Source organism: Rana temporaria, unplaced genomic scaffold (assembly GCF_905171775.1).
Source record: "Rana temporaria unplaced genomic scaffold, aRanTem1.1, whole genome shotgun sequence".
Taxonomy (NCBI): Eukaryota; Metazoa; Chordata; class Amphibia; order Anura; family Ranidae; genus Rana; species Rana temporaria.
Genome location: NW_024404556.1, coordinates 13,139 through 40,568, shown reverse-complemented (window position 1 = coordinate 40,568; position 27,430 = coordinate 13,139). Strand labels below are relative to the sequence as shown.

The 27,430-nt window shown below is 48.3% G+C and overlaps 1 protein-coding gene across 1 annotated transcript; it reads right to left on the bottom strand.

Moving 5' to 3' along the window:
• Nucleotides 1-13,337: 13,337 nt before the first annotated feature.
• LOC120922498 (zinc finger protein OZF-like) lies at nt 13,338-27,061 on the bottom strand. Its single transcript, XM_040334689.1, has 2 exons — nt 26,965-27,061; nt 13,338-15,450 (listed from the first exon to the last, which is right to left on the bottom strand). Exon 2 carries the CDS (start codon nt 15,104-15,106, stop codon nt 13,376-13,378), a length of 1,731 nt encoding a protein of 576 aa, XP_040190623.1. The 5' UTR covers nt 15,107-15,450; nt 26,965-27,061; the 3' UTR covers nt 13,338-13,375.
• Between the last annotated feature and the right edge of the window lie 369 nt (nt 27,062-27,430).

Below are 27,430 nucleotides of genomic sequence, written 5' to 3'. Positions count from 1 at the left end.
GAGGGGTGCCCTCCATTTTCTTGTAGCCCAGAGAGGGGGAGGGCGGGGTGTCTTCCATTTTCTTGTAACTCAGAGAAAGGGAAAGGGGGGGGGGTGTCCTCCATTCTCTCGTAGGTCAGGGATTCCTGTAATGACACAATGGGGGTTATTTACGAAAGGCAAATCCACTTTGCACTACAAGTGCACGTGCAGTCGCTGGAGATCCGAGGGGGACATGCAAGAAAAATAAAAAACATAACATTTTAGCTCGCACATGATTGGATGATAAAATCAGCAGAGTTTCCCCTCATTTTTAGATCTTCCCCTCAGATCTATAGCGAGCGCACTTGTAGTGCAAAGTGGATTTGCCTTTTGTAAATAACCCCCAATGACTTCTCATTGTTTAGAAGAAATGTCTCCATTGATAGAGATCTTCCTCCTTTATAGTATCCATGCTTTTCCTTTCCCTGTGCTGGGGGAGGGGGGGGGGGAATCTGTGACATCAGCCCCGCCCACTTCCTGTCCTACTGGAGAGCTGATTCAAATGTAACCCTTTCACTGCTGGAACTATTTTTTCCATGGATTTCTATTACAAGAAAAAGTACCAATCCCCCCCACCGACATGAAAAAACAAACAAAAAAAATGATGTCAGCTGTGCTCCACGACCATATCAGACTGCGTCCAATAAGTGCAGACGCGCGTACACACGATCGGACACTCCGACAACAAAACTGTGGATTTCTTTTCCGACGGAATGTCGGCTCAAACTTGTCTTGCATACACACGATCACACAAATGTTGTCGGAAATTGCCTAACGTCAAAAACGCGGTGAAGTACAACCCGTACGACGAGCCGAGAAAAATGAAGTCTACGAGCATGCGTAGAATTTTTGTGCGTTGAATTGTGGACAACTTTTGTTGTCGGAAAATGTGAGAACCAGCTCTCAAATTTTTGTTGTCCGACAGCAAATGTCCGATGGAGCCTACACACGGTCAGATTTTCCGACGACAAGCTCACATCGAACAATTGTTCTTGGAAATTCCGACCGCGTGTATACGCGGCATTAGACGTGTGAGCGACCACCGAATGGCGATCCTCATAATTGTCCACAGGAGGCGCCATAAACCTTCACAGCCCTTTCATTTACCGAAAACCATAAATAGCGGTCCTGGAATGATTCCATCGCTCCGCGTGTGCCGCCGTACCCAATACGTTCAGTACAATCTGTGTACACATGTGCGCCCTCCTTGGGTTTGTGCTTTGTGTGTGTGTGCCTATGGGGGAGGCAGGACTTTATTATATTTTTGGTTCACCTAGCTTTATTGATGTCACAAGGGAAGGACAAGGCTCACAGAACAGAGATTGTACAGATTGTACCGTGTGTGACTAAATGTCCTGAATTTACCACGATTGTCCCACAGTGACTGAGTCCCAGGAACACACAGGAAGGTGTAAGTGTTCCTCGTGCCTCCACTGAAGGCGTGTACCCCTCATCTCTGCCCCCCCCCCCAGTCCTGAGACCACAAACTGCCCACATTTCTCAATTTACTGCATCCAGCGTCTGTCCTCCCCGCTCCTCACATTTCAGGACTGTTAGACCCCCCCATACACACTATACAACTTTTGTTGTCTGATTTCCTTTAGATTTACCAAAACCATGTAGTGGAAGGCAGGGCCGATCCTAGGGTCACAGGCGCCTGGGTGCAGAAATATTTCTGGCGCCCCCACATGGGGGTGATCATTTTTACTAACTCCTCCCCTTTACACATGTTTCTATGGCAATGACTCAACCACAGAGATGCTCCCCCACGAAGTCTTCATTACCCCGGGATCCTTACATGACCTCTTAACAATAAACAAAATACAGGAAGAGAAGCAGAGAACTTTATTGGGACCTGGAGGGGGGGCCTCTGTGATGGACACAGAGGGGGCTTCTGTTAGAAAGACCCCCAGACATACTACAGACATGATACAGGAGACGGTCAGAGACTGCAGACATGATACAGGAGATGATCAGAGACTGCAGACATGATACAGGAGATGATCAGAGACTGCAGACCTAGTACAGGAGACGGTCAGAGACTGCAGACATACTACAGGAGATAAAAAAGAAAGAGAGAGCGGGACTTTAAATGAAGCATGTGCAGGGATCAGATTACAATGGATAGGGGGAAAATAATAAATCTGGAATAAGTTATTAATTTCAAGACTTTCAAATAATGCACCGTCCATGACTATATTGCATTATTAAAGAAATTTGGTAAACATATATATATATATATACTTGACAGAAAAAGCTGGGGTATTTAATATAGAAAAAAGGGGGGGGGGGGGTTTTGGGGCTATAAATTAGATGACAAACTCAAATACAGGTGAAGCAATAAACATTTCTAACCAGGTTCCTCCTTACCATCCAATCAGCAAGCCAAGTTCAACGGTCTAACTATACATATTAAAAGCAGAGGATTAGTCGCACACATTTGCAAATATATGTTTTAAGCTGCAGAGCCATCGCCAAGGCTCCCTGCGATTCTGCAGTCCTAACTACACACTTTTTAAGTCTCCTCAATGGAGGCATGTACAAACTGATGCATTGATTTTATCTATTGCTGCAGTTTCTTTTTGTGGTTTTGTTTTTTCATTTCTTACCAGGCATAGGTGCAGGTGGGGACACACCCCCCAATCACCTGTCCTTCATCCACCCATCAGTTTGTACATGCCTCCATTGAGGAGACTTTAAAAAATGTGTAGTTAGGACTGCAGAATCGCAGGGAGCCTTGGCGATGGCTCTGCAGCTTAAAACATATATTTTCAAATGTGTGCGACTAATCCTCTGCTTTTAATATGTATAGTTAGACCGTTGTACTTGGCTTGCTGATTGGATGGTAAGGAGGAACCTGGTTAGAAATGTTTATTGCTTCACCTGTATTTGAGTTTGTCATCTAATTTATAGCCCCAAAACCCCCCCCCCTTTTTTCTATATTAAATACCCCAGCTTTTTCTGTCAAGTATATATATATATATATATGTTTACCAAATTTCTTTAATAATGCAATATAGTCATGGACGGTGCATTATTTGAAAGTCTTGAAATTAATAACTTATTCCAGATTTATTATTTTCCCCCTATCCATTGTAATCTGATCCCTGCACATGCTTCATTTAAAGTCCCGCTCTCTCTTTCTTTTTTATTATACAACCAGGGATGGAGGTGGTTTACTAACCACCTCATTTAAAGTCCCAAATTTGAACCCCCCCCCCTTTATTCCATACTACAGGAGACGGTCAGAGACTGCAGACATAGTACAAGAGATGATCAGAGACTGCAGACATAATACAGGAGATGGTCAGAGACTGCAAACATGATACAGGAGATGGTCAGAGACCACAGACATAGTACAGGAGACGGTCAGAGATTGCAGACATAGTACAAGAGATGATCAGAGACTGCAGACATAATACAGGAGATGGTCAGAGACTGCAAACATGATACAGGAGATGGTCAGAGACCACAGACATAGTACAGGAGACGGTCAGAGATTGCAGACATAATACAGGAGATGATCAGAGACTGCAGACATAATACAGTAGATGGTCAGAGACTGCAGACATAATACAGGAGATGATCAGAGACTGCAGACATAATACAGGAGATGATCAGAGACTGCAGACCTAATACAGGAGATGGTCAGAGACTGCAGACATAGTACAGGAGATAGTCAGAGACTGCAGACATAGTACAGGAGATGGTCAGAGACTGCAGACATAGTACAGGAGATGGTCAGAGACTGCAGACATAGTACAGGAGATGGTCAGAGACTGCAGACATAATACAGGAGATGGTCAGAGACCGCAGACATAGTACAGGAGATGGTCAGAGACTGCAGACATAATACAGGAGATGATCAGAGACTGCAGACATAGTATAGGAGATGGTCAGAGACTGCAGACATAGTATAGGAGATGGTCAGAGACACATCAGTTCTGGACGGACACACACCTATGCTCAGAACACTAGTTCTGGACGGACACAAACAAGGAGAGAAGGAGGGAGGGGAAAACTCTGCCACTTTGGTGCCCCCACCTCTGCAGGCGCCTGGGTGCAAAGCACCCTGTGCACCCTGCCTAGGATCGGCCCTGATGGAAGGGGCTGCCTGATTGCATACAAACTGAAACCCTAAAGCTTCATACACGCGATCGGACTTCCAACTGACTTTTCCGTTGATTTTGCTCCGAGGGGGCGTGGCCGTGAACTTGTTCTGCATACACACGGCAGGACTTGTTCAGACAACTTTCTCCAAATCACGTGGTTTTTCAGCTCTTTACCGCCACCCTGTGGGCAACTTCTGCTATTGTTGTCTGATCTTTAGCTTTGGTTCTAAACATGCGCGTTTGTACTTTGGACCTTAGTCCGATGGACTTGTGTACACACAATAGGATTTTGCTCCATCGGACATTTGTTCCCGGAAAGTTTGTTCGTTCTCACATCGAACATTTGTCCGATGAAAAAGCGAAAAAAGTTTGTCCAATGGAGCGTACACACGGTCGGATTGTCCGCTAAAACAGGTCCGTCGGACGTTTGTTGTCAAAAAATCTTATCGTGTGTGTATGGGCCTTAAAGCCTCGTACACACGATCGGATTATCCGACGGGAATTGTGTGACGACAGGCTGTTGTCGGAAAATCCGTCCGTTTATATGCTCCATCGGACAATTGTTGTCGGATTTGTTCCAGACAGATGTGGGATGGCAGGCTTTAACCACTTCCGGACCGCCGCATGTACATTTACGTCGGCAGAATGGCACGGACAGGCACATTGGCGTACCTGTACGTCCCTGCCTAGACGTGGGTCGGGGGTCCGATCGTGACCACCCCCCCCGGTACATGCGGCGGTTCCCGTGGCTGTCCGAGCGCTCTGGGATGAGGGCGCGGCTATTCGCTTCTAGCCGCCCCCTCGCGATCGCTCCCCGGAGCTGAAGAACGGGCAGAGCCGTATGTAAACACGGCTTCCCCGTGCTTCACTGTGGTGGCTGCATCGATCGTGTGATCCCTTTTGTAGGGGAGACTCGATCGATGACGTCAGACCTACAGCCACACCCCCCTACAGTTGTAAACACACACTAGGTGAACCCTAACTCCTACAGCGCCCCCTGTGGTTAACTCCCAAACTGCAACTGTCATTTTCACAACAAACAATGCAATTTAAATGCATTTTTTCTGTGAAAATGACAATGGTCCCAAAAACGTGTCAAAATTGTCCGAAGTGTCCGCCATAATGTCGCAGTCACGAAAAAAATCGCTGATCGCCGCCATTAGTAGTAAAAAAAAAAAAAAAAATAATAAAACTACTATTTTGTAAACGCTATAAATTTTGCGCAAACCAATCGATAAATGCTTATTGCGTTTTTTTTTACCAAAAATACGTAGAAGAATACGTATCGGCCTAAACTGAGGAAAAAAAATGTTTATATATGTTTTTGGGGGATATTTATTATAGCAAAAAGTAAAAAATATTGCATTTTTTTCAAAATTGTCGCTCTATTTTTGTTTATAGCGCAAAAAATAAAAACCGCAGAGGTGATCAAATACCACCAAAAGAAAGCTCTATTTGTGGGGAAAAAAGGACGCCAATTTTGTTTGGGAGCCACGTCGCACGACCGCGCAATTGTCTGTTAAAGCGACGCAGTGCCGAATTGTAAAAACCCCTTGGGTCATTTAGCAGCATATTGGTCCGGTCCTTAAGTAGTTAAAATTGTCCGCCAACAAATGTGTGTTGTCAGATCAGTGGTGTAGCGTGGGGGGTGCAAGGGGGACCACCGCCCCGGGCGCAAAATTTGGAGGGGCGCTGTCACGAGTGTGGAGAGGAGGGAGCGCCAACAACAGATAGGACATAGTAACATATGCATGATGTCACCACTCCAGACTTTACCAGTCATTATCAAGCATCTCCTCTTCCCTACAGCCACCGCTGTCTCACACAGTAAGTCCATGGGTCAGGGGGGCGCAAATTACTTGCCTTGCCCCAGTCGCTGACAACCCACGCTACGCCACTGTGTCGGATTTTCCAAAGTACAAACACGCATGCTCGGAAGCAATGCTCACCATAAAGGCCCATACACACGATCTGACTTTTTGACAACAAACCTCCGACAGGCCTGTTTTTGCAGACAATCCGACCGTGTGTACGCTCCACCGGACAAGTTTTTTTGCTTTTTCATCGGACAAATGTTTGCTGTGAGAACAGACAAACTTTCCGGCAACAAATGTCTGACGGAGCAAATCTGATCATGTGTACATAAGTCCAAAGTACAAACACGCATGCTCAGAATCAATGCTAAACATCAGACAACAATAGCAGAAGTTGCCCACAGGGTGTCGGTAAAGAGCAGAGAAAACACGTGATTTGGAGAAAGTTGGCCGTGTGTATGCAGACCAAGTTCACGGACAACGCTCTTCGGAGCAAAATCCACGGAAAAGTCCGTTGGAAGTCCGATCGTGTGTATGGGGCTTAACACAACATTATCAGAAGTTGCCCAAAGGGGCGGCGCTAAAGAGCTGAAAAAACAAGTAGTTTCGTGTTTGTTGGCCGACAATTATTTGCAGTTTCTATGCAAGACAAGTTCATGGCCAACGCCCTTCGGACAAAAGTCCTACGCTTTGTCCGATGAAAATCCGATCGTGTGTACGAGGCTTTAAGGTTTGACCCTTATATTATATGGTTTTGGTAAATCTGAAGGAACAAATCTACAGAAAATTGTGTAGTGTGTATCCAGGTTTAGTACCCAAAGTAGCAGACACCTCCCAGGACAGACAGAAATGACAAGGACCCCCTGATCCTCCCTGGCACTGCCCTGTCTGTGTCTCTTCTGGTGCCGAGCGGACACTGCACAGCTTCCACCAGAGGTTCCCAGCAGAAGGAGCCAAGTGGAACCATCCAAGAGGACCCCAACCATGGTAGAGTCATCAGAGGAGCTCCACATCAACCTCCAGAAAGGGTCAGCATCAGCCAGGCGTTCATCTCCCAATTCCCCCCATTGTGCACCATTGCCGCCTCCATCCACTCCAGTGTCCGGCAATCCACCCCACTGCCCCCTGACCACACTTCCACACTTGGCCGGTGCAAGGACTTTTGACACCTTAGGCGAAACCTAATTTTGCTACCCCCTGGCTCCACCCCATTTGCCTTGCCCATGTGCATTAATGAAGCGCCCATCAATGCAGCCTCACCAGCACCCATCAGTCCAGCCTCACTAGCACCCATCAATGCAGCCTCACCAGCGTCCATCAAGGCAGCCTCACCAGCACCCATCAAATGCAGCCTCACCAGTGCCCATCAATGAATGTTTGCTTGCTTCCATTCATTCTGGAGTCGGGACACAGACACAGTCCTCCGCTGCGCCTCTGACACTATGTGCGAATGGAGAGGCGGCTGCCTGCTGATGCTGGAGACATAGTTTCTTGCTGCAGAGAGCAGACAGTAGAAACACCAGTGGGCCAGGCGCCCCTAGGCAGCAGTGCACCCAAGGCGACTGCCTAGTTTGCCTAGTGGTAGCACTGGCCCTGCTTCCACATGTCCACTCCACTTTACCCCATTGCCCCCTTTCCTCTCACCATCCCCTGTCCACCCACTGCTCCCCTCTTCCATCATTTAACACCAGTGTCCCTTCACTTCCCCCCCATCCAACACTTTCCCGCCCACCGACCCTCTGTTCTCCCCACTGTCCCCCAGTCTCACCACTGAGCACTAGTACCCAAATCCCCCCACCCCCGTTCACCACATACCCCTATCTACCGATGTCCTCCTGTCACCTGCTGCCCCCTTTCCATTCCTGCCACCCATCCCTTATGTCCTCCACTACCCCTGTTTAATCACTGGGCATCAGTGCCCCCCTGTCCATCCCACTAACCTCTGCATCACTGTCCAACTACTGCCTCTCTGTTCTCCACCCCCCATCCCACCACTGAGCACCAGTGCCCCCTTGTTCACACAATTCCCCATCCACTTGTGTCCCTGCTGGCCACCCGTCCACCCACTGCCTCCCCCATCACCCCACTGCCCCCATCTCACCACTAAGCACAAGTGCCCTCGGCCACCCACTGAGCTCCAGTTTCCTGCCTGTCCACCCAACTGCCGCCCTGTCCACCCCACTTCCAAGCTGTCATAATTAGCAGTCTGCCATAGGGTTCACTACCTTGTGGTGCACTCCTGACTCCAACGGGGTGCATCTGTCATCTGGCCACAGGTGGCCTGACAATATAGTGAACTAAGTGTAGGACATTGATTTCTTCATGGGACCCCCCATTTTTCTGCACGTTTTAGAAACAGATCATCCCACAGGTCTACACAGTGTCCTTCATGTGACAGAAATACATTGTCCCTTGGGACTCCACGTTGTCTCTGATTGTAGCAGACATGGTTTATTACACAGGACACCTAGATATTCAATCCATATGGTAGATTCATTTAGGGAACCCAGTCCATGGCAGTAGGCACACATCAGATCATCAGCACAGGCTGGGCTCTGAAGAAGAAGGTCTCAAAACACGTCAGCCGGCAGAGGCCCCTGAAACCTCCTCTGTTACCATCTGGAGTCTGATGTCATTAGACCAATTGCTGTTATCTGGAGATTATTTGTATCGCGAGTCTTCTCCCATACGTTTGTGAGTAGTCTTTTACTTTATTTTTAAATAAAATATATCCAAGGATAATGCACAAGGCCGGTGTGCCCTTTTTTTTCTTTTTCCTCTTCAGGATCCCAGACCACCCTTGCCCCAACCTTCCCCCTTTTTATAGCCCATTTGGGTAGGAAGGCAGGACCTAACAAACCTGAGAAAGGAGGCTAGAAAAGTTAAACCCTTCTCTTAACTAGGTTAAAGCAGAGCCCAACTTGTAGGCAACCTGCCTACAAATGGACATCACCAGACAGCTACTCCGGTACTCATGCCACTCCATGCCTTCACACTCTCCACCTTCAGTAAATGTTGGGCAGAAGGTGCAAGAGAGGCCTACACAATGTCCCAGCCTTCACCAGATAAGCGATACATAGGAAGCAGCTTTTTCACCAGACAGTGCCCCCTCCTCGTCTGGGTCCCAGTCACAGACCTACCTGGAGTGCTGTTGTCACAGAGGAGTGGGGAACCTATTTGCAATGGGAGACATGGCCAGATAATCTTCAGCTTGCCATACATGGTTAGTTTTATTTTTTTTCTGGCTGAATGAAGAAGAAGAAGAAGAAGAAAAAAAAAAACACATACTCCTTCAACCACACAATGGGCCAGATTCTCATAGATCAGCATATCTACGAGCGGGGCCTAGCGTATGCCATTAACACTACGCCGCCGCAACTTACTGGAGCAAGTGCCGTATTCTCAAAGCACTTGCTCCATAATTTGCGGCGGTGTGGTGTAAATGGCCCGGCGTATCCCCGCGTAATTCAAAGGGGGCGGCTTGTATTTAAATTAAGCGCGCCCCCGTGTCGAACGAACTGCGCATGCGCCGGCCTTAAACGTAGCCCAGTGCGCATGCTCCGTAGTACGCCGCAAATACATTGGTTTCGACGTGAACGTAATTAACGCACAGCCCTATTCGCGACGAGTTACGTTAAGGACGTAAACGACGGGAAAACCCGACGCTGTCCCGACAGCCATACTTAACATGGCATACGGCGGACCGGCGTAAGGTTACCCCTCATATAGCAGGGGTAACCTTACGCTTACGGAAACAACGTAAACTACGGCGAAGCGGCGCAAAAACATTTGGGAATCGGCGTATCGGCTCATTTGCATATGCGACGCTGAAATCGACGTAAAAGCCACCTATCGGCCAGCGTAGTATTGCATTTAGGATCCGACGGTGTAAGTGACTTACACCAGTCGGATCCTAGCCTAATTCTGGCGTATCTTGTTTTGAGAATACAAAACAATGATACGCCGGCGGGATTTTCGAATTACGCCGGTGTATCTGTAGATACACTGGCGTAATTCTTTTGAGAATCTGGCCCAATAAGGAGAATGAAAGAATCCTCCACACTGGGGGCCAGATTCACGTAGATCAGCGGATCTATAGATCCGCTCGATCTACGTGATTTAAGATCCGCTCCCACAAGTTTGAGAGGCAAGTGGCTAATTCACAAAACACTTACCTCCAAACTTGCGGCGGCGGATCCTAAATCCCCCGGCGGAATTCAAATTCCGCGGCTAGGGGGAATGTACTATTTAAATCAGGCGCGTTCCCGCGCCGATTTAAATGCGCATGCGCCGTCCGGGGAATTTCCCGGCGTGCATTGCTCCCACTGACGTCGCTAGGACGTCAGTGGTTTCGACGCTTATGTAAACGACGTCCATCCGTATTCTAGAACGACTTACGCAAACGACGTTAAAAAATTCAAATTCGACGCGGGAACGCAGGCTATACTTAACATTGGCTGCGCCTGATAAAAGCAGGGGTAAGTATACGACGGGTACGCCGCTACGGAAACGTCGTAAGAAGACTGCGTCGGGTCCGCGTACGTTCGTGAATTTGCGTTTCTCGCTGATTTACATATTATTCAAGGTAAATCAGCGGGAACGCAGCCGGCGCCATTTTTTAATTGAAAAAAAGATCCGACAGTGTAACACAGTTACACCTGTCAGATCTTAGCCCTATCTATGCGTATCTGATTCTATGAATCAGGCGCATAGATAGGACCAGTGTAAGTCAGAGATACGACGGTGTATCTGTAGATACACCGTCGTATCTCTTTGTGAATCTGGCCCTGGGACTTTGTGTATTGACAGCAGAACCCACTGCTGTCAGAATACACCACTCTAAGGCCGGGTACACACGAGAGGATTTATCCGCGGAAACGGTCCGGGGGACCGTTTCCGCGGATAAATCCTCTGGCGGATTTTGATCTCATGGTTGTACTAACCACGAGATCAAAATCCCCGCGGAATTCCGTCTGCGGTGACGTGTCGCGCCGTCGCCGCGATGATGACGCGGCGACGTGCGCGACGCTGTCATATAAGGAATTCCACGCATGCGTCGAATCATTGCGACGCATGCGGGGGATGGATTCGGACGGATTGATCCGGTGAGTCTGTACAGACCAGCGGATCAATCCGTTGGACTGGATTCCAGCGGATCGATTTCTTAGCATGTCAAGATATTTTGATCCGCTGGAAATCCATCCCGGGGGACAAAAATCCGCGGAAACAGATCCGCTGGATTGTACACACCAGGGGATCTATCCGCTGGAGCCGGTCCGCGGATCAATTCCAGCGGATCGATCCTCTCGTGTGTACGCCTTATGTGTCCCTTCAACAGACTTCAGTCAAAGATCAACTTCTCTCAAGGAAAGATGCCCACACATTGATCAAAAATGTATTCAGTCCCATATTTTGATCAGTGTATGGACAGCTTTAGTAGGTAGCTTAAGCTTGGCTGCAGAGGCTTGGCAAAATGCCGCTTGACCACTACCAAGAGAGATAAGAGTTATTCATGTATTAGCTGGGGATCTGGAAATAAAGAAAACACTTAGGAACCCAGATCATTTAATTTTTGATGCAAATGAATAACATGTTCAATTAAAGCTTCATACGCAGCACAAAAAAAAAAAAAAAAAAAAAAATAGGAAAATCATTAAGGAAAACACAGTTCAGTCATTGGTGCTTGTTCAAAAAGTATCTCAAAGGGTAAAGTATTCCATGGCTCTCTAGGTGTGTGCTTGATGGACAAAAGCACTAAACTAAATTGCATCATCCATTACATTCATGCTTGCTTAATTGTAGCAAGTTTGCTTTTCAAGGTATCATTGCACCTTATTCCAATAAATTGTTGGATGACATGGGGAGTTAAACTTGGCATGGCTTGCAGACTTGACGTCATCACGCTCTTGACGAAGGAGCTCGGAGCTTATACCACAGGAGAGACAGGAGAAGCCGCCGCGTCCCCATTAGATGTGCTTCTTAATCGCAATTTGATGCCATCGAACATAAGTGCATAGTATCTTTGCCTATTAAACTCACCCTTAAGGTATTACGCTATGGTCCTCTTTCTTTTTATTTCCTGATCATCTGAGACCATAGGCACCACCTCACACATCTTACAGGAGGGTCTAGAGCAGTGATGGCGAACCTTGGCACTCCAGATGTTTTGGAACTACATTTCCCATGATGCTCATCTACAATGCAGAGTGCATTTGCATCATGGGAAATGTAGTTCCAAAACATCTGGGGTGCCAAGGTTCGCCATCACTGGTCTAGAGGGAGACCTAAAATCCCCAGGTGCGCTGAGATCACTGTAATGGTGATCGCACTGACAGGGTAAGGAGACTACATTACCACATTTGGGTGTCTTCCTGGTGGATGAATTTTCTCTCTATCCTCTATTGGTGTCCAATCGGATTTTCCCTTCAAGGAGTCACCTATCCTGCAAGGATTTATTGTTCACTTATTTGTTCAATTATTTCAATATTTTTTCACCTACTCTCCATTTATTTTTCATCATTTTTGGACGTCATACTCTACACCAGGGGTGGCCAACCAGTGGTCCGGGGGCCACATGTGGCCCGCGGAGCCCTCTGATGTGGCCCGTGACCTCTTGCTCTGGAATGGCGGTTTGGCAAGCCCAGATCGCAGGTTGTCAACGTGCCATACCACAGCATCAGTGTTGTGAATGAAGCCGGTGGATGGGGAAGAAAGTGGCTGCGGAGCAAAGCCGCATAAGCCGATGCTTCATCTACAGCGCCTGCTTTTGCCACAGGCGGAGTCTATGGCAAAGTTCAGCTAACCCGCAGGATAGACACAGGTGCACTACAATGCACCCGCAGTGTGGGTAAACCGCAGCACATCAGTGTGAAAGCAGTCTTAGGCCCTTTTCATCAACCCAACCAAATGGGACCTTCAATTCACCTCTATAGAGCTACAGATGTCTGTTTACGCCCACCTACCTCCAATCCAAAAAACAGAAGGGAATTTGTCCCCTTCCATCTGGGTGGATCGGAGAGCCTATAGAATAGCCGTGACCTGTCATCTGCCTGCTCCGCTCATTATGGCCCGCGACTGGTTACCAAGTTGCTTAAGTGGCCCTTACTCTTCAAAAGGTTGGGCACCCCTGCTCTACACAGTGGGACTTTTCTATATTTCACTTATTCTTTGTTACATTATTTCATGTATTAGTGTGAGAAGTTTCTCATTTCACAATTCAATATTGTTTATGTAGGATCAATTTATTTTAGATCTTTTTTCACTTATTTCTTGAGCGCTGTACTACATTTTACACATGTTTTAGGAATTTTTTGTATCACAAATTTTTTGGTACTGGCAGCTAGTTATTAATTCACTTACTAATTATTGGGGTTTGTCACCCATCTTTCTATTTAGCGCAGTGTTTTTTTTTTTTCTTTCTAGACATTTTCATTGCTGCAGAGAGGAATCTCTAGGAGAAGGGGTTATCAAAGGGGTAGCAGCTGAAGAGGGTGAACCCTCTGGTGCCAGGGAAGCTTTGTCCAATTCAGAACACAATTTATTTCCAGTGTGAACCTTCAGGTGTCTGGTAAGATGTGTCTTCTGTATAAAAGTTTTTTCACATTTAGAACATTGAAACGGCTTCTCTCCCGTGTGAAGCTTCTCATGTCTGATAAGATGGGTCTTCTGGGCAAAAGCTTTATCACATTCAGAACAATGAAAAGGCTTCTCTATATATGGTTTCCCTCCAGCATGAACCTTCTCATGTCTTAGAAGACCTGACATTACTATAAAAGCTTTACCACATTCAGAACACTGAAATGGTTTCTCTCTCTTGTGAATCATCTGGTGTTTGACAAGGTTTGACCTCCTTGCAAATGCTTTGTCACATTCAGAACATTGATATGGCCTCTCTCCAGTGTGCACCCTCTTGTGATTGACGAGATCAGACTTAATTTTAAAAGCTTTGTCACATTCACTACAGCGATACGGCTTCTCTCCAGTGTGGGTCCTCTCATGTATGATAAGCTCTGACTTTCCTGTAAAAGCTCTGTCACATTCAGAACACTTGTACGGCTTCTCTCCAGTGTGAATCCTCTCGTGCATGATAAGGTTTCCCTTCAATGTAAAAGCTTTGCCACATTTCGAACAGCAAAATGGCTTCACTCCAGTGTGGACCCTCTCGTGCCTGAGAAGCATAGATTTCACCCTAAAAGCTTTGTTACATTCAGAACACTGATATGGCTTCTCTCCAGTGTGGACCCTCTGGTGCATAATAAGGTTTGACTTCTCTCTAAAAGGTTTGTTACATTCAGAGCACCGATAGGGTGTCTCTCCAGTGTGAAGTCTTTGGTGTGTGGTGAGGTTTGATTTCCATGAAAAAGCTTTTTTGCACTCAGAACACTTATACGGCTTTTCTCTAGTATGAACCCTTTGGTGTAGGATGAACAGTGACTTTGCTGTAAAAGCTTTGTCACATTCTGAACAATAATAAGGCTTTTTTAGATGGTGAGCCTTCCGGTGCGCAATAAGAGCAGACTTCCATGCAAAAGCTTTGCCGCAGTCAGGACACTGATGGAGGTTCTCACCAGTGTGAATCATTTGGTGTGTAATGAGACGTGCCATTTGTGTAAAAGCTTTATCACATTTTGTGCATGGATATGGCTTCTCTCCAGTGTGAAACCTCTGGTGTCTGATAAGTCGTGACCTTGTTTTGAAAGCCGTGTCACATTCAGAACACTGAAACGAGTTTGTGTGAAGCGTCTGATGTCTGCGAAGATCTGACTTCCTTAAAAAAGCTTTGTCACATTCTGAACACTGAAATGGTTTGGCTCCAGTGTGGACAATCTTATGACTGGTAAGCTGCGCATTTGATGTAAAAGCTTTGCCACATTCAGGACACTGAAATGGCTTCTCCCCTGTATGACCCCTCTCGTGTGTGATAAGATTTGCCTTTGTTGCAAAAGCTTTGCCACATTTGTCACATTGAAACGGCTTCTCTCCTGTATGGACCCTCTCGTGTGTTATAAGTTTAGACTTTACGGAGAAAGCTTTGCCACATTTGGCACAAAAATACCTCTTCACTTTAGTGTGAACTCCTTCGGGTCCAAGGTTTGGTTGAATTGCAAAAGCCAAGATGCATTCCGAAGACAGATACTGCTTCCCTTCCATGTGTTCCATCTGGGATTTAGTTAGGTCTGATTTTGTAGTAAGGTAAAGTTTCTCTCTTGTATTGAGCTTAAAGTCGTTTACTTCCAGAACCCTAAAACGACTTCTCTTCTGTTGCCCCCAAAGGTTGGATCAATGCTGAAGAATATCCAAAACAATCAAGAAATGCAGAACACCGATATGGCTGGTGTCCAGAGTGAATCCTCCAGTAAAGACTTTCAGGCACTCAGAAAACCCATAACAACTTGTCACCAGGGTGACACAATTGACAATGAAGACCAACGCGACCATTACCAGGGAAATTCAGTTGGGATGATGAAGACCATTGTGACCAAAAGTTTGGTTCCTCAACCGACCTGAAAAAAAGAAAAAAGTGAAATTCTGTAAAACAGGCTATAGTAAAGTTACTTTCTCTTTCATTTCACATGCATTATTAAATAAAAAAATTGTATGCGATATACATGTTTAAATGTTTGTAATTCATTTTATAGGCATCTCGTTATAATTTCCTTTGGTTGGTATAGTTTAATGCATTCTTTGTTCCCATTCAGACCATTGAGCTGCATTTTCAGCATAAACAATCAGAAGCAGTTAAAGTGGAGGTTCACCGCTAAAATGCTGTTCTTACCCTTAGAGTGATGCTCGTTGTGTCTAGGGGAATTGGCTAGTTGTTTTAAACTCAAACCTGTACTTACCTTTTTAGAGAGCGATCTTCTCCGCCACTTCCGGGTATGGGCTGCGGGACTGGGCGTTCCTTCTTGATTGACAGTCTTCCGACAGGCTTCCGACGGTCGCATCCATCGCGTCACGATTTTCCGAAAGTAGCCGAACGTCGGTGCGCAGGCGCAGTATAGAGCCGTACCAACGTTCGGCTTCTTTCGGCTACTCGTGACGCGATGGATGCGACCGTCGGAAGCCTGTCGGAAGACTGTCAATCAAGAAGGAACGCCCGCTCCCGAAGACCCATACCCGGAAGTGGCGGAGAAGATCGCCCTCTAAAACGGTAAGTACTGCTCGGGTTTTAAAACAACTAGCCGATTCCCCTAGACAAAACGAGCATCAATCTAAGGGAATCGAAGTTAAAAAAAACATTTATGGGAGAACTCCCGCTTTAAGCTTGGTTCAGCAGGTTTTTCTATAAATAATGGGGCAGATCCACATACATCGGTGCAGGACACAGTGTATATGTAAGATACGCTACGCCGCTGTAACTTACTTTTAGTTGGTTTGAATCCTCAACGAATCCGCGCCATAAGTTACGACGGCGTAGCGTATCTCTCGCGGCATAAGGGCGCGGAATTCAAATTCGGCGGGTAGGGGGCGTGTTTCATTTAAATGAAGCGTGTCCCCGCGCCGAACGAACTGCGCATGCGCCACCCGTAAAAACTCCCAGGGTGCATTGCTCCAAATGACGTCGCAAGGACGTCATTGTTTTCGTCGTGAACGTAAATGGCGTCCAGCCCCATTCACGGACGACTTACGCAAACGACGTAAAATTTTCAAAATTATACGTGGGAACGACGGCAATACTTAACATTGAGTACGCCACCATATAGAAGCTTTAACTATATGCCGGAAAAAGCCGAACGGAAACGACGTAAAAAAAATGCGATGGCCGGTCGTACGTTCGTGGATCGTCGGAAATAGCTCATTTGCATACTCGATGCGGATTACGACGGGAACGCCACCTAGCGGACGCTGAAAAATTGCATCTAAGATCCGACGGCGTACGAAGACGTACGCCTGTCGGATCTAACCCAGATGCCGTCGTATCTTGTTTTGAGCATTCAAAACCAAGATACGACGCAGGAATTTTTAAATTACGCCGGCGTATCAATAAACTTGTTCAGTGGAAATACCTGCTACTGTTTATGCCCTGTACAAACACGAGCGGAATTCCTGACAGAAAAAGTTCGATGGGAGCTTTTTTGCCCCATCGGCTCCATCGGACTTTTACGGTCGGAATTCCTGCCAGCAAAAGATTGAGAGCTGGTTCTCAATTTTCCCGATGGAAAAAATTCCTATCGGGAAATCTGATCGTCTCTATGCTTTTCTGACGTGCAAAAAAAAAAGAATACATGCTCGGAAACAATTCGACACATGCTCAAAAGCTCAAAAAAAGTATAAACTTATTTTTCTCGCCTCATCGTAGTGTTGTACGTCACCGCGTTCTTAACGCTCGAAATTTCAGTGAAATTTTGTGTGACCGTGTGTATGCAAGCCAAGCTTGAGCGGAATTCCGTCGGAAAAACCATCCAACTTTGTGAGCTTGTGATAATGTAACGCAAAGCCTGATGCCTGGGTTAGGAACTATAGCTAGCTTGTGTTTCTTCTGCCTAAAGCAGGCCTCCCCGTTGCCTTAAGGCAAATAGGCCTACCAGTAATTGGTTTTCCCAAGTCTTAAAACAGGGGTCCCCAAACTTTCTAAGCAAAGGGCCAGTTTACTGTCCTTCAGAGTTTACAAGGGCCGGACAGTGGTCCGGAGGAGTCGAAAAGGTCCCGACATCAGTGGGAAAAATGAATGCCCTATTGCTTCAGTGTGAGTAATTGTGCCCCGTCATTGGGTCCCATTGAATGAATGAATGAATGAATGACTTGTAGAGCGCAACTCATGCGAACTGAATCGCCTCTGGGCGCTTTTTCCAGCCAGAGTCTGCTTGGCTGGTGCGGTCATTTTACCCCGTAGGATCGTGACACGCTTGGTGTCATTGAGAAAAACTGTGCCCCGTTGTTGGTGTCATTGTGAGGAATCGTCCCCCATCCTTGGTGTCATTGTGAGGAATTGTGTCCCATCGTTGGTGTCATTGTGAGGAATTGTGTCCCATCCTTGGTGTCATTGGGCCCCTTTGTTGGTGTCATTGGGCCCCTTTGTTGGTGTCAGTAGGAGAAACTATGTCCCATTGTTGGTATCAGTGGATTAAATAGTGCCCCAAGGGCCGGATAAAAGCAAGCAAAGGGCCGCATCTGGCCCCAGTTTGGAGACCACTGTCTTAAAACATGATGCTCTACTTTCTGACCAGACAGCACCAGTATGGACAAGAGATGAAGAAGGGTACCTGTAGCCGAAAGGCTGTTCGGGGCAGGGGACAGTGGCTGGTAGTGGAAAAAAATATTATGCTTATTGGACTAAAGAGTAGCACATACAAGGCCCATGGGCACAAACTCAGGGGGGCGAATATGTATGTCCTCCGTCTATATATGTGTAAAATCAATCAGGTGATTTGCTCATCTGAGCAATATCAATCCCTGTATGTCAGGTCACCTGTGGCCAGGTGACAAGTGCACCCCGTTGGGGTCAGGGGTGCAGCACAGGGTAGCCTTATAGTCGACTGCTGCGGACGGACCACAGAGCGGATATGGAGGAGAGGTTTGCTGGGGCACCAACAGGGATCCTACAGGCAGCTTTAGCCCAAGATTCCCCAGGGCGCGGAGTCTAGGACCCAGCTTGGTGTTCATCTGAGCCTCTAGTGGTGAGGATGGCCTTCGCTGCAGCTGGATCCAGGTCGCGACCCCTGGAGTCCCCTTGGTCACGCTCCGTAGGGAGAGAGGGAAAGCAGCACACAGGACAAGCGATAGTGAAGGGTAAGCCGAGGTCGTGGCAACAAGCAGACGTGGATTAACCAAGGGACAGGCCAAGGGTCAGGGTCACAGGCAAACAGGAGAAGTGGGAGACAAGCCAAAGTCGGTACACAGAGATAACGTAAGCACACGGCAAACAGGAACCCAAACACACAATGCTAACAAACAATGTTGAACAGCAAAGCAGACCTGCAGCGCACTGGTTAATATAGAGTTCCTGGGATGGCCTGGGGTGGGGCCATGCAGGGAGGAGAGATGATAAAGCCAGCCAGGTGAGAGACTGGCCTCTAATGAACACATGGAGAGAAGGTAAGCTGCCAGACATACTACATATCCATGACACTGTATATAGAGACAACGTTGAGACGCCTGCCTTTACACACACATGAACTTTAATGGCATCTCCAGTCTTAGTCCGTAGGGTTCAACATTGAGTTGGCCCCGCCCTTTGCAACTATAACAGCTTCAACTCTTCTGGGAAGGCCGTCCACAGGGTGTGTCTATGGGAATGTTTGACCATCACCAATAAAGCAAGTTCCATAAAGACATGGATGAGCGAGTTTGGGGTGGAGGAACATGACTGGCCTGCACAGAGTCCTGACCTCAACCCGATAGAACACCTTTGCAATGAATTAGAGGGGAGACTGCGAGCCAGGCCTTCTCATCTACACTAGATTCAACTCTTCTGGGAAGGCTGTACACAAGGTTTAGGAGTGTGTATGGGAATGTTTAATCATTCTTCCAGAAGAGCATTTGTGAGGTCGGGCACTGATGTTGAACGAGAAGGAAGGGCTCACAGTCTCCGGTCAAATTCACCCCAAAGGTGTTCTATCGGATTGAGGTCAGGACTCTGTGCAGGCCAGTCAAGTTCCTTCACGCCAAACTCGCTCATCCATGTCTTTATGGACCTTGGGGCAGATTCATCAAGAGATACGACGGCGGATCTCCTGATCCGCCGTCGTATCTGTGAGAGCCGACGGTCGGATCTGTGAGATCCCACGGTCGGAGCTATGCGACTGATACATAAGAATCAGTTCCGCATAGATCTCCCTTAGATCCGACTGGTGTAAGTGACTTACACCAGTCGAATCTTAGGCTGTAATCTCCCGCCGGCCGCTAGGTGTCGTCGCTTTTTTTTTACACGTCGCATATGCAAATGAGGAGAACTGCCGATTCACGTCCGTACGCCCGCCCGTCGCTCTTTTTCAACGTCGTTTGCGTTCGGCTTTTTCCGGCGGAGAGCTACCCCTGCTAATATGAGGGGTAGCTAATGTTAAGTATGGCCGACGTTCCCGCGCCGAGTTTTAAATTTGTTACGTCGTTTGCGTAAGTCTGTCGGGAATACGGATGGCCGTAATTAACCTAGCTGCCGAAAACAATGACGTCCTAGCGACGTCATTTGGAGCATACGCACTGGGCTTTTTCGCCGGCGGCGCATGCACAGTTAAATCGGCGCGGGAACGCGCCTGATTTAAATTGTACACTCCCCCTAGCCGCGGAATTTGCATTCCGCCGGGGGGAGTTAGGATCCGACGGTGCAATTTGCGAGGTAAGTGTTTTTTGAATCATGCACTAGCCTTGCTAAATTGCACCGGCGGATCGTAAAACACGTAGATCTAGCGGATCTAAAGATCCGCTGATCTACATGAATCTGACCCCCTGTTTTTACACTGGTGTGCAGTCATGTTGGAACAGGAAGGGGCCGTCCCCATTTTTTTCTTTTAGGAACCACATTGGGAGGGCTTCGGTGAAACATCAAGGGTCTAAACAGACCCCTAATGTCTCACTTTTGAGACAGAGTGTTGGAGTGAGGACAGTGAGAGATGCCCAGTCCCTTTCTCTGCAGCCTCCGCTACCCTGGACAGTGAATGAATTGGAAGTGCTCTGTGCCCAGATCCTAGAAATCATGTTATCAGAGTGTGTCAATTTGTGAAAAGATTCGTTTTTTGGTATAATCCATCATTTGTTTTGTTGAATTGTTTAACCGCTTGCCGACTGTATAACCTACGGGGCAGATCCTCAAAGAAATTACACGGCGTATCTCTTGATACGCCGCGTAATTTCAAATTTTGCGCGTCGTATCTTTATTTTGGTATCCACAAAACAAGATACGACGGCATATGTGTTAGATCCGACAGGCGTACGTCTTCGTACGCCGTCGGATCTTAGATGCAATTTTTCTTTTCGTCCGCTAGGTGGCGTTCCCGTCGTAATCCGCGTTGAGTATGCAAATTAGCTATTTCCGACGATCCACGAATGTACGACCGGCTGCTGCATTTTTTTACGTTGTTTCCGTTCGGCTTTTTCCGGCGTATAGTTAAAGCTGCTATGTGGTGGCGTACTCAATGTTAAGTATGGGCGTCGTTCCCGCGTCTAATTTTGAAAATTTTACGTCGTTTGCGCAAGTCGTCCGTGAACGGAGCTGGAGGCCATTTACGTTCACGTTGAAAACAATGACGTCCTTGCGACGTCATTTGGAGCAATGCACCCTGGGAGTTTTTACGGACGGCGCATGCGCAGTTCGTTCGGCGCGGGGACGCGCATAATTTAAATGAAACACGCCCCCTACCCGCCCAATTTGAATTCCGCGCCCTTACGCCGCGAGAGATACACTACGCCACCGTAACTTACGGCGCAAATTCGTTGAGGATTCAAACCAAGGCCAAGTAAGTTACAGCGGCGTAGCGTATCTCACATCTGCCCGGGGGCAGTGTATGTATGTGGATCTGCCCCTACATATACTGCGGCAAGGTGGCTCGGCTGTGCCAGATCACGTACCTAGTACATGATCTGACAGTCCTGGGTAGAGGGTGACCCGGCTGTGCTGAGCAGATTTTGATCACCGAGTGCCAGGAAATGGATTCCCGTTGGCACCCGGCCACGGTCATTAACCACTTGCCAACCGCCGCACACACACATATACATTGGCAGAATGGCTCATACAGGCAAATTTGCCACTATGCGGGCGCACACGCGCTGACTCAATGTTCGCCAGCGTCCCCTGATCGTGAGACTGAGCTGCAGAACGGGGAGATGCCCATGTAAACAAGGCATTTCCCTGTTCTGTCTAGTGACATGACAGGGATCTACTGCTCCCTCTGATCAGGAGCAGTGATCACTGTCGTGTCACTCGCAGCCCACCCCCCCCCCCCCACAGTTAGAATCACTCCCTAGGACACACTTAACCCCTTGATTGCTTGCCATAGGCGCTATTTTCACTAGATACGCCTCTGCATGCCCCTGCCGCGAACTCCGTGACCGAGCAGCAGAATGGGGGGATGCCAATGTAAACAAGGCATTTCCCTGTTCTGCCTAGTGACAGGACACTGATCTTCTGCTCCTTGTCATCGGGAGCAGTGATCACTGTCTTGTCACAGGTAGCCCAGCCCCCCCCCACAGTTAGAATCATTCCCTAGGACACACTCGCCCCTAGTGTTTAACCCCTTCCCTGCCAGTGTCATTTATACAGTAATCAGTGGCTATATTTAGCACTGATCGCTGTACAGGCGGTCCCCTACTTACAAACATCCAACTTACAAACAACTCCTACTTACAAACGGAGGGAGACGACAGGAAGTGAGAGGAAATCTACCCCTAGGGAGGAGAAATGCCTAGTATACAAGAGCGGGATTCCGACGGGAAAAGATCAGTCGGAAATCCCAGGGGAGAAAAACGAGAACCTGGTTTCGTAACCAGGTAACTATCGGTAACTTTTCCCCTGTACACACACAAGAGGTTTTCCCGGCAGGAAAACTCAGATGAGAGCTTTGGTCGGGAATCCTGACCATGGGGTAGATTCAGAGAGAATTTACGCCGGCGTATCCATAGATACGCCGCGTAAATTCAAATCTGCGCCGGCGTATCTACTTTCTGTATTCAGAAAGCTAGATACGCCGACATTAGCCTAAGATCTGACTGGCGTAAGTCTCTTACGCCGTCGTATCTTAGGGTGCATTCTGCCGCTGGCCGCTAGGGGCGCCTCCGTTGTTGTCGGCGTAGAATATGCTAATTACCTAGATACGCCGATTCACAAACGTACGTACGCCCGTCGCAATGTATTTACGTCGTTTACGTTAGGCTTTTTCGGCGTATGGTTGTTCCTGCTATTAGGAGGCGCAGCCAATGTTAAGTATGGACGTCGTTCCCGCTTCGAAATTTGAATTTTTTACGTCGTTTGCGTAAGTCGTTCGCGAATAGGGCTGGACGTAATTTACGTTCACGTCGAAACCAATACGTCGTTGCGCCGTACTTGGAAGCAATGCACACTGGGATATGTACACGGACGTCAATCACGTCAGGTCACCATACATTTACATAAAACACCCCCCCCTCCTTCCACATTTGAATTACGCGCGCTTACGCCGGCCCCATTTACGCTACGCCGCCGCAACTTACGAGCAAGTGCTTTGTGAATACTGCACTTGCTCCTGTAAGTTACGGCGGCGTAGCGTTAATACGATACGCTGCGCCGCCGTATCATTGCGCGCCCCTACCTGAATCTACCCCCGTGTGTATGCTCCATCACAGTTTTTCTCATAGGAAAACTGCCAAAAACTGCCGGGAAAAAAAGAGAGCAGGTTCTCTTTTTTTGTCCGGCGGTTTTTGGCCAGTTTTTACGTCGGAAAAACTGCGAGGAGCATACACACGGCCGGGATTCTCGACCAAAAGCTGTCCTTGCAGTTTTCCCGTCGGGTGTCTCCACTGATGCTTCATCACCATCCCTTGTTTCCCTAATAACCCAATATTTTCAAAACCAAATATTCCCATAGACACTAGGGTGGCCACATTTCCAAACTACCATTCAGGGACACCCCTCCCATCCCAAAAATCAGCTCGTGCTGTAACGAATCACAGCACAGTGATTGGACACAAGAGGCGGGATTTATGATTTCTCCAATCACAAGCAGGGGGCGGGGACTGTGCTCCTCCAGGCATTCCCAGCCAGGACAAGTACTGTCAGGGAGTAAAGCGGTGATGTGGAGGCTTTTTTGAGGGCATCAGATTGGCCCGGGGGGTGGCTGTGTCAGTTTCATTTCGGGACACTGTATTGTTCCAACGCTGGCTTCACACCGCCCTGCTGTAATTAGACACAAGAGGTGGGATTTATGATTTCTCCAATCACAATCAGGGGGCGGGGATTGTGCCTCTCCAGACATTCTGGGCCAGGACAAGATGGATGCGTCGATGGGTCAGGCAGCAGGTGACGGCAGCGAGCTGTGGGATGAGTGGAGGGCCAGACAGCGGCAAGCCGTGGGACCGGTGGCGGGTCCTGTGTCCTCCATGCTTCCGCCATGCGTCTCTTCTTTCCCCCTGCTAGGCAGCAGCAAGTCGTGGGAACGGTGGCGGGTCCTGGTGTCCTCCATGCGTCTCTTCTTTCCCCCTGCTAGGCAGCACCGAGCTGTGGGATGGGCGGAGGGCCAAACAGCGGCGAGCTGTGCGACAGGTGGCGGGCCAAACAGCAGCAAGCCGTGGGACCGGTGGCGGGTCCTGTGTCCTCCATGCTTCCGCCCTGCGTCTCTTCTTTCCCCCTGCTAGGCAGCAGCAAGCCGTGGGACCGGTGGCGGGTCCTGGTGTCATCCATGCTTCCGCCATGCGTCTCTTCTTTCCCCCTGCTAGGCAGCAGCGAGCTGTGGGATGGGCAGAGGGCCAGACAGCGGTGAACTGTGCGACAGGTGGGGGGCCAAACAGCAGCAAGCCGTGGGACCGGCAGCGGGTCCTGTGTCCTCCATGCGTCTCTTTTCCCCTGCTAGGCAGCGGCAAGCTGTGGGATGGGCGGAGGGCCAGGCAGCAGCGAACTGTGGGACAGGTGGCAGGCCAGGCAGCAGCGAGCTGTGGGACAGGTGGCGGGTCCTGTGTCCTCCATGCTTCCGCCATGCGTCTCTTTTCCCCTGCTAGGCAGCGGCAAGCTGTGGGATGGGCGGAGGGCCAGGCAGCAGCGAACTGTGGGACCGGCGACGGGTCCTGTGTCCTCCATGCTTCCACTGTGCGTCTCTCCTTTCCTCCTGCTAGGCGTCTAATAGGATCGCCTGTACTTTCAGCCAAATAGGTGATGGGTATCAGACCTGCGCTTCATGATTGGTGGAGAGGCGATTTAGTGTTAGAAAAGCGAATATTCATTTGCTTTTCTAACTCACCTGAGTGGGCTCTGAGCACAATGCCCTGCGTCACGAGTCCACCCTATTTTGAAGCCTATTAGAGCCTATGGCTGTATTCAGGTGCTTAGAAAATACCCCCCGCTGCTGTAATTCATGCGCTGCTGACTTTTAATAAACAGACACTTACCTGTTCCACAGTCCAGCGATGCGGGCACGCAAAGCCCTGCTCCTCTCCCCCTCCTCTGTGCGTGAATTCTAACTGTGGGCGCCCAGCTGTGACTTCACAGCCAGGCGCGCACGTGCCAGCCACGCTGTGAATGGCCGGGCAATCTTCTGGAAAAGGTGACGTGTCCCAGAAGATTGCACGAAGGGAGGGGGGGGGGGAGAGGTGATCTTCCTTCTGGTGCGGCGGAGCCAGGGGAGGAAATGGGAGCTGGGTGCCTGTAAAAGCTTGCTTCCCCCCCCTCAAATAAATAACATGCAAAATGCAGCATGTCATGAGGTCACCAACACTTAAAGCGGAAGTTCCACTTTTGGGTGGAACTCCGCTTTAAAGGGGCCAAAAATAAACAGCCGCAGTTTTACTGCAGCAGCATTGCACGGCTGGGCGAAACAACGCTATGTTACGTCACTTCACCCTGTGGCCACTAGGGGCGTGCGTGTGCCGCCGGAGGGAAACGTGCGTGCCCGCTGCTCACCCCTGGAACCGATGCGAGTGCCCGGAGGGCGCGATGGCCGGCGGGGACCCGCGATTGCTCGCGACACACAGATCCCAGTTCTTTCAGGGGAGAAATTAGTGATCGTCTGTTCATCCAACGCATGAACAGCGATCTGTCTTCTCCCCTAGTAAGTCCCACCCCCCCCTTCAGTTAGAACACAGTGAGGGGACACAGTTAAAGGGGTTGTAAAGGTAAATGTTTTTTCACCTTAATGCATTCTATGCATTAAGGTAAAAAAAAATCAGAGAATTAGTGGCCCCCCCAGCCCCCCCCCCCCCTTTACTTACCTGACCCCTCGAAAGTCCCGCGACGTGAACGCGCTGGCTTCTCGGCTCATTCATTGGTTGATTGTGAGCAGCGCAGCCATTTGCTCCCGCTGCTGTCAATCAAATCAATGACGCGGCGGTGGGTGGGGCGGAGTGATACAGTCTGCGGCTGTATCACAGGAGCGCGCCCGCAAGAACTAACCTCCATGGGAGAGAGCTTCCATGAAGGGGGTTAGTTCTTGTGGGGAGGAGCCGAGGGACTCCAGAACACGAGAATCGGGGCCACTCTGTGCAAAACGAGCAATAACATGTTTGTTATTTAAAAAAAAAAAAAAAAAAACAGGAACCTTTAGTGTCCCTTTAACCCCTTGATCGCCCCCTAATGTTAACCTATTCGCTGCCATTGACATTTTTACAGTAATCAGTGTTTTTTTAGTTCCGATCGCTATGAAATTGCCAATGGTCCCAAAAATGTGTCAAGTGTCCGATGTGTCCGCCATAATGTTGCAGTCCCGATAAAAAAAAAAAAAAAAAAACGTAGATCGCCGCCATTACTAGTAAAGAAATAATAATAAAAATTCCATAAAACTATCCCCTATTTTGTAAACGCTATAACATGTGCGCAAACCAATCAATAAACGCTTATTGCGATTTTTTTTACCAAAAAAATATGTAGAAGAATACGTATTGGCCTAAACTTAGGAAAAAAATTGGGATATTTATTATAGCAAAAGGTAAAAAAATATTGTGTTTTTTTTTTTCAAAATTGTCGCTGTTCTTTTGTTTATAGCGGGGGAAAAAAAACGCAGAGGTGATCAAATACCACCAAAAGAAAGCTTTATCTGTGAAAAAAAAAAAAAAAAAAAGGGGACAATAATTTTGTTTGGGAGCCACTTTGCACGACTGCGCAATTGTCAGTTGAAGCGACGCAGTGCCTAATCGCAAAAAATGCTCTGGTCGGTAAGGGGGTAGAATCTTCCAGGGCTGAAGTGGTTAAAGGGATGAGGTGACATACAATTCTGTGACATCATTTACAAGGAGAACTTACGCAGTGACATCATCAGCAAAGATCGAAGTCTGTGTAAATCCAGCGTTGTTCATCACCAGGAAGATTATGCCAGATTTCCTCCACGTGCTTAGTTCCCTGTACTGCCCCTCCCCCATCACAGTGTCCCCCCCCTGTAGACCCCCTCCATGGTCCCTCATCTTACCCGAGCACTCTGGAAGTTTCTCCTTCAGCCTCTTGTCTGTCTCCGGCTTCAGCTACATGCAACAAGGGGGTGGGGGTGTCCTCCATTTTCTTGTAGCTCAGAGAGGGGGTGTCCTCCATTTTCTTGTAGCTCAGAGGAGGGGGAGGGGTGTCCTCCATTTTCTTGTAGCTCAGAGAGGGGGAGGGGGTGTCCTCCATTTTCTTGTAGCTCAGGGATCTGATCTTCCTGTAATGAAACGATGACTTCTCATTGTTTTTACATTACAAGCAACTTCTCATTGTTTAGAAGAAATGTATCCATTGATAGATCTTTCTCCTTTATATACAATGTAGCCATGCTTTGCTTTCCCTGTACTAGTGGGGGGGGGGGGGGGGGGAAATCTGTGACATCAGCCCCGCCCACTTCCTGTCCTACATTTAACCCTTTCACTGCTGGCAGGGCCGCCATCAGGAATTATGGGGCCCCT

Coding starts and splice junctions, on each gene's coding strand:
- LOC120922498 (XM_040334689.1), bottom strand. CDS start 15,106: ATGGAACACATGGAAGGGAAGCAGTATCTGTCTTCGGAATGCATCTTG.